The 8,405-nt window shown below is 38.5% G+C and overlaps 1 protein-coding gene across 1 annotated transcript; it reads right to left on the minus strand.

Moving 5' to 3' along the window:
* Positions 1–3,071: 3,071 nt before the first annotated feature.
* Positions 3,072–5,367, minus strand: LOC142221713 (uncharacterized). The gene has a single exon (XM_075291485.1). The coding sequence runs from the start codon at positions 5,293–5,295 to the stop codon at positions 3,598–3,600; it is 1,698 nt and encodes a 565-aa protein (XP_075147600.1). The 5' UTR covers positions 5,296–5,367; the 3' UTR covers positions 3,072–3,597.
* Between the last annotated feature and the right edge of the window lie 3,038 nt (positions 5,368–8,405).

Consider the following 8,405-nt stretch of genomic DNA (forward strand, 5'->3'; position numbering starts at 1 on the left):
TTCCAGTCAGCTTTCCTAACATTTGGCGGAAATATGATCTTGGTGATATGAACATCAAATTTGAAACTGATGTAGCGATGATCTGAGAAGCTGTGTTCACTTAAAACCTGCCACTCAGATATCATTTCATTCAGTTCTTGCGTGGCCATGGTGATGTCCAAAACCTCTTGCCTGTTTTTAGTGACAAAGGTTGGGACATCTCCCTTGTTGCAAACTACCAGATTAGTACGCAAAATAAACTCTATTAGCGACTCTCCCCTTGCATTAGTATCACTACTTCCCCATATACTATGATGTGCATTCGCATCGCATCCCATAATGAGTTTCGTCTTTGTTTTCAGTGACTCCTCCACTAAGGTCTTAACGGCATATGGAGGCATCTCCCTGTCATGTCCCATGTAGACCGAAGATACCCAATATTTGCATTTGTCTATTTCTAAACTTGCAACGACAGTGTCTGTATTGCACATTGAAGGAAGCAGAAACAAATTGAGCTCGTTTTTAGCAATTATACAGGCTCGATTTACATCATTACCAGTATACTGCAATAGTTTGAACCCCGGAGAACTTAATTCACATATTTTGTTTTTATAAACATATGGTTCTTGAATAAGAACTATATCTATGTCCCCTTTCATCAGGAGAACTTTTAAGGCAGCACATGCAGCCTTACAATGATGAAGATTTATCTGGAGGATCCGTAGGACCATCGAGATTTTCAACAACCGTCACATCAGCCGCTTCAATCGAGTCATCAAGAATGTCCTCTTCAGAGATATCGGTGACTCTCGCAATAACCATAGGTTCAACTTTGGTGAGTTCTGAGGCAGTAGAAGCCTCCTCACGCATACGGTATCTATCCATGTCTTCAAATGTCTTGGTATCCCCTCGACTTCGCAAGAGGATCCGCTTACTTCTGATTCAGACAGAGGCTTGTCCATTTCTGAATCCTTTAGCTGATCGTTTTTATACACCTTCATTTGGATATAATGAAAGCCATAACATACACGGCCCTGGGACTTTGCTAGATGTGGCAAAGACTGAGTGTTCAATATAAACACTGCATGCCGTCTTGGCCCATCCACTTCATCCAAACGGCCAACCTTCCAATCAGCTGTTGGAAGATCTGGATTGCATTGTTTCAGTCTATTTAAAATAGATTCAGGGTCAGGAGGGTTTGCAGGTATCCACGCATGTGCTCTTGGTCTAGCCGGTATGTCTTTCTTCTCGACTAACTCTAGAGCAGCTCCTTCCCAAACTTCACCAATTAGTATCAGAGCAGCTTTAAAACATTCTATAGACCTCTGGTCCTCAAATGCGACTAGCTTAAATCGTCCTTGATACCAACCAGCCTCTTGGTGTCGAGGATCTGGACCGGGAAACTTTTCCAGCACCTGTGAGTAGACGCCAGACAAAGCATTCTCAATTTCCCCCCATTTTTGCTTTGGAACCATACCGTCCAATGCTCCTTTATTAATGATAGCCATCACAAGGCTGTCTTTAGCAACTGAGGCAAACGATCGTTGATCCCTTTTGGAGGATGGCAGCTCATCCGGTGATCGTTCCCTTTTTCCAGCCTCAAGAATTCCTTGAGCCCATTTTAAGGAATCGCTTTGTTTAGCCGACAACGTGCTTGGGTCGACTGATCCTAATTTCTTTAGGATAAACAAAGCATTTCTGCGTTCTTTGAATCTCTTTTGTGAGGGATTACCTCCTTTTGATGCCGTTACCTTGGAAAAGGTCCGACTTGTCAAATTGTCGCCACCTGTCGACCCGTCTACAGGTCGACTAATTGGGCCTAACTCTTGGTCATTGCCCAAATTTATAACTTCAGTCGATACCCGTCCACTGGGCCCTGAAGTTAGCAACCCAGTGGATGTCTTTGAATTTCTCTGCATGGTGGCCTAATATCCCACCACACTTGAAATTCGTAGTAGGTACTTATTACGATGATTTTATCCGCTATTAAAAAACACGTCCGTTCCGTTCGACGGTTGAAATAAAAAAAAAAATAAAAAAAATAAAAAAAAAAAACATGTAACTCGCTACTTGTAACTCAACATCATCATTAATGCCAAAAATTATGTTAAATGTAATGTGATAGTGGTATAAATGTTATATTTTTAAGAATTTGTAAATGTTTAATCAAATTAATAAATATCTAAACAAACGTGTTTTACTCGACCACAATGATTCTTTTACAACTATCTTAAAATGCACTTTTTCTGATTGTTTGGAGGGTCCCTTATTGGCGTCGTTCTAAATTGATCTATAAAGGCACCTAATAATTGCACTCATGCGAAACATTTTTGTAGTAACTTGGCGTGGTACAACTTCTCAATAGTGACGGCGCTTTTCCGACGAGTTTTTGATGTCGTATATGATTGTTTTCGACGTAGTGGGGATTCTCAAAAGAGTCCCCAAATTCAAAAAATGTTGGCAGGGTTCTCAATAGTGACGTCGCTTTTCCGACGAGTGTTGGATATCGTACACGACTGTTTTCGACGTGGTGGGGACGCTCAGAAGCGCCGTCAAATTCAAAAAATGTTCGCAGGGTATAAGAAAATTGGTTCATAGGGTTCATAATTACTTATCGACTTCTCCATATAAACAAATCAAGAACTAAAGATTCATATACACGTATTTGAACTGTTATTTTTATCTAGCAAAAACTACATATGGACTAACTTACAATTTAAAAGACAATGCTAAGAAATAAAACTCTATCTTGCCATTGGCAACTGTTACCACAACCCAAGTAATTCGATTGTCTTTAGTAGAACTTTGGATTGCGTGCCATGATGGAGGCTACAAAAAAAAATCGGCCGAACTTTTTGCCGTATATACTTATTATTACTTACATTTGCTTTTGAGTGTAACTCACAAATAATTAAATTCAGTAAACTTTTCATATATTGGAAATGATTTATATAGAATAAAATAATTATCATGTGCTCAAAACACGGTAAATTGGTCATAGAACATTTCCTGTAAAGCCAATGAAGTGTTCTGGAGACAATTTGCATTTATAATGACAATAATTAAACAAACCACTCCATCAACATACATAATTTTGTTAAATAAAATTTGGTTTTATTAAAAATAACAACAAATAAATGACATTTACAAATAGTATAATTGAAATTCATAGAAATTGATTGTTCACAGTTCCAGTAAAGACCAACGCTTTTAAGTGTAAATCAAACAAGGTAATTTCTTCTTACTTCAGTTTATTTATAATGGTTCTGTTCAAGATAGTGGGTGTTAAATGATTTTTTAATTTAGAAATCTATATGTGCGAAATTTATATTAATACATTCGAGGGGCGATTAAGTTGAAAAGGGAGAGAGAGCGAGAGCGAACGGCGAGGTGGTAACGGTGCTCACACATATATAACATTGCAAATTGGCAACGCAACTAACTAAACACACTCACACTCAATTATTGTACTAAACTAGAGGCAAACCATTAAGCCGCACTTGATATGCATATGACACCATCTATCACATCTGTCCGTCTGCCTCACGAATAGCAAACACTTCATTCGCACACTTTTTGTGTATCTGCCATTGATTCTGCCACTCTATAGTTTCACGATCAATCAGGTAAGCCTACACTAACTCGTTTTGTTGCCGTACTGCGAATATTACGTCGCGGCGCTGCTGTCGGTTTCCCAGATGTGGTGGTGGGCGATTGCGCCGCATCATTTTCTGCTATAATTGCACCATCATGAAAACAAAGGCTACTGCGCAGATGTTTTCGAGGTTTGTTGATTTCATTTGTAACTACTGCAGTAGAGGCGGTGGTGGCTGCATTCCGCGAGGGATTACTAGGTGATCGACTCTTTGTTGATGGACTAGCTAGGGTTGGAGATGCATCTCTGGTTCTATGAACTTCATTATTCAACTTATTAGCTACTCTATTAATGGGCGTTTTATTCCTACTACCCGTTCCGCGGTAGTTGTTGTTCATTACTCCACGATCTTGTGTATATTCGTAATCTTCTGATTTTCTATACTCTCCATGAGCTCGAGTATTTCCGTGGGGGTGACGTTCTCTTGACGGAATAGGTCTGGGGCGTTCGTAGCTGGCACGGGATTCTTCATCGTCATCGTAGTTTCGGTCATCATGGTCGTATTGATATTTCCTTGGTGGTGGTGATGATTGTATGCGTACTTTCTTCATCCTCTCATCGATGTCCTCTTCACAATTATTATGGAATTCTTCAGGTTCTGGCCGAGGACGATATTCAGATCGAATATTACTTCTCTGACTGGTGGCATTTTGCACACGATGGTATTGTGACTCTTCAGGAATATCTTCATATCTCTGATGGGAATAGTAATCATCTTCAAGAACTTCAGGTTCCCTTTCGTAATTGCTGCGACTCTTCCTTAATACTGAATAGTTGGATTTGGAGTAACGATCCCGCTCAAATCGTCTATCTTGAATCCTTCTTTCTTCGAAATAATGATCATTCTCATCTTCATATTGTTCATTGCCGTAGTGGGTATTGCGTCTTTGGGGGCTGCTATTCGATCGACTTTCAATTTCTTCCCTATAGCGCAATTCATCATTCTTTTTAGAAGGTGCCCTATACACATTTAACTCTTTCACTGGCCGTGGCCTTTCCAATGTTTTCACGTCTCTATTGTTGATTTTTGGCACCTCTTTCTCCTCACTCAAACTGCGAACATCGCGTTTTATTTGAAGCTTTGGACTGTTCTTGGTATTCAATTCCATTTCCCGTTTATCGTTCATGTCCATTTTGGGCTTTCTCAAATTATTACGGCTAGAGCTGGCAGTGTCATCTTCGTTGACATAATCATAGAATTCGATTTTCGACATATAGGCCTGTTTCTTCTTGGCAGATGTGTAGGCTTCATCCACTATGGTTTCCGGTAGTTGTAATTTTGTGGCAGTTGGTTTTTCTGTTATCTCAGACCGTCTGGATCCTCTGGATCGCAGTAAAGTTGTTCTCCTGTTGTCCGTAGCATCGTTATCGTTCAAATTATCGTAGAATTGTATTGAGGATTGTGAAAATTCCTTTGTAAATCTCTTCCTAGTATCGACTTCATTGACTCCCACGGAGAACTGTTTTCCGTACGTAGGCTTATCGTTCTCCTGCAGCTGTACACTGTTGCGACGTTTAAGTCTGGTTTCTACGGCCGAATCGACTTTGGAATCATCGGGCCAAAAGAAATGTGATTCCAAACGATTGGGTGCTGCACCACCTCCACCTCCTCTCTCTATCATTTTGGGCGGTAAACCCGTAAAGAATTTCCCGTTTAACATCTTATTGGCGAGTTTGACCGTTCCGTTTGACCGAGCGCAATTGGAAACGTCTTGTTCGTTTGGAATGGTAAGATCTACTAAACCAAGTTGGCTGTTTGTTCTCATTCACAAAGATCGTGTTGTTTGTTCAAAAGAAAAATGTCGTTGTTGACATAGTAGGCGTTCCAAGCTCACCAAATGATCTTTTAGTAGTAGCAATAGCAATATCGACTCATATGATCATAAAACAGTGGGCCACAGTAGGTTAATGCGTATTTTTTAATTTTCAACACCTGAGGCATCTGGATGTTTTTAATTAGGATGTAAGTAATATAGAGGAGGCGAAAATTTTATTTATCATTCTACACTCAGAAAAATATGTAGTTAAACATTGTTTTCACATGTATTTTACCTATAAGTTAACTGAATTTCCTTCCAACCAAAGATGTTGCCTTTACACTAACGATTTTGGCATTGATTCCGAGCCAAAGAAGCGGAAAATTATAGTAAAGATACATTTAAGACATAATTATCTTTTAAATTTGATTTTTTTCGTACTTGATTATAGGAAACATATTTTAATTTAAAAATCCAAATTATAACGGATACTTAATAGTACAAAATGTTTTCTTAACTCCAACAAACTTTAAACCAAAGATGCTAAATCCTCAAAATAAGTCTTAGTCTATATTAGAAGCGTTTTTATCTTAAATCTAAAAATTCAATATTTCTCTTTATTTAAGAACGATTTCTTCAAATCAAAAATGTGTTTCTTTACTTTAAGATAGACATACGACTTTAGCGGAGGGGCACAAATTTCCAAGATTTGTGTCCTAAATTTAATGAAAATAATTTTTAAAGATTATATACTTTCTTCTAATTAAAATTTCATAATTTTAATGAATTTGTCTCTAATAGTGTGTAAATTGCGTGTCCTAAAATTTAGGTTTCATAATCTTCAATATTACTTTTTTTGAGCGTGGTTACAATGTGTTTCACTCTACAAGCTATGTCATTCTTTCATTTTGGGAAGAATTTTGTGTAAAAAAGGATTATTCATTCTATATTCCACTATAGAATGGATAGTGGGAACATAGAATGGATAATACCAAAAGCAAACGTGAGTTTTTCCTAAAATTACTGACGTTATCACGTTTCTGGTTGTATTACTTGAAAATCGTATAAATAGGGGTTTCTTTTCCCGGACTTTTTCAATTCCCGCGGGAAAGCGGGAATTTTGTCGACTTCCCGGGATCCCGGTCATAGGGAACCCTGCTTTGATGTGGCATACATTTAGTCATTTGACATATAAAGGGTGATTTGTTAAGAGCTTGATAACTTTTTTAAAAAAAAAAACGCATAAAATTTGCAAAATCTCATCGGTTCTTTATTTGAAACGTTAGATTGGTCCATGACATTTACTTTTTGAAGATAATTTCATTTAAATGTTGACCGCGGCTGCGTCTTAGGTGGTCCATTCGGAAAGTCCAATTTTGGGCAACTTTTTCGAGCATTTCGGCCGGAATAGCCCGAATTTCTTCGGAAATGTTGTCTTCCAAAGCTGGAATAGTTGCTGGCTTATTTCTGTAGACTTTAGACTTGACGTAGCCCCACAAAAAATAGTCTAAAGGCGTCAAATCGCATGATCTTGGTGGCCAACTTACCGGTCCATTTCTTGAGATGAATTGTTCTCCGAAGTTTTCCCTCAAAATGGCCATAGAATCGCGAGCTGTGTGGCATGTAGCGCCATCTTGTTGAAACCACATGTCAACCAAGTTCAGTTCTTCCATTTTTGGCAACAAAAAGTTTGTTAGCATCGAACGATAGCGATCGCCATTCACCGTAACGTTGCGTCCAACAGCATCTTTGAAAAAATACGGTCCAATGATTCCACCAGCGTACAAACCACACCAAACAGTGCATTTTTCGGGATGCATGGGCAGTTCTTGAACGGCTTCTGGTTGCTCTTCACTCCAAATGCGGCAATTTTGCTTATTTACGTAGCCATTCAACCAGAAATGAGCCTCATCGCTGAACAAAATTTGTCGGACGTAAAGCGCGAAACACATTTCGAACCGAACACTGATTTTGGTAATAAAATTCAATGATTTGCAAGCGTTGCTCGTTAGTAAGTCTATTCATGATGAAATGTCAAAGCATGCTGAGCATCTTTCTCTTTGACACCATGTCTGAAATCCCACGTGATCTGTCAAATACTAATGCATGAAAATCCTAACCTCAAAAGAATCACCCTTTATATTATGCTGATCTCTTACATCAGCCATAAATCATACTAAAATACGAAATATTTTAGTATGATTAAAAAAGTTTTTACTATGGTTAAGACAGTGTCTTCCGGAACACTATTATTATAGTGGGATTTTTCCTAACATTAAGAAACTGTTTGGAAATGAAAGAAACAAAAAGGCCGATTAAATACGTAAATAATTCAGTTTGACAAAATTTTTAGACATGATCTCTTACATCAGCCATAAATCATACAAAAAAACGAAATATTTTAGTATGATTAAAAAATTTTTACTATGGTTAGGAGCCACCTTGGTGCAATGGTTAGCATGCCCGCCTTGCATACACAAGGTCGTGGGTTCGATTCCTGCTTCGACCGAACACCAAAAAGTTTTTCAGCGGTGGATTATCCCACCTCAGTAATGCTGGTGACATTTCTGAGGGTTTCAAAGCTTCTCTAAGTGGTTTCACTGCAATGTGGAACGCCGTTCGGACTCGGTTTTAAAAAGGAGGTCCCTTGTCATTGAGCGTAACATCGAATCGGGCAGCACTCAGTGATAAGAGAGAAGTTCACCAATGTGGTATCACAATGGACTGAATAGTCTAAGTGAGCCTGATACATCGGGCTGCCACCTAACCTAACCTAACCTACTATGGTTAATACAGTGTCTTCCGGAACACTATTAATATAGTGGGATTTTTTCTAACATTAATAAACTGTTTGGAAATGAAAGAAACTTATTTCGATTTCATCATCGTGAAACGGGGTCACTATATGCGGTCATATTCCCAAAAGGGAAACACTATCACCTAATACCTCATTCACATTATACTTCCAAAAAATATAAAATATTGTAAAGGAAAATTCCCGGGAATTCCCGCAC

Source organism: Haematobia irritans, chromosome 1 (genome assembly GCF_050003625.1).
Source record: "Haematobia irritans isolate KBUSLIRL chromosome 1, ASM5000362v1, whole genome shotgun sequence".
Lineage (NCBI taxonomy): Eukaryota > Metazoa > Arthropoda > Insecta > Diptera > Muscidae > Haematobia > Haematobia irritans.

Coding starts and splice junctions, on each gene's coding strand:
- LOC142221713 (XM_075291485.1), bottom strand. CDS start 5,295: ATGTTAAACGGGAAATTCTTTACGGGTTTACCGCCCAAAATGATAGAG.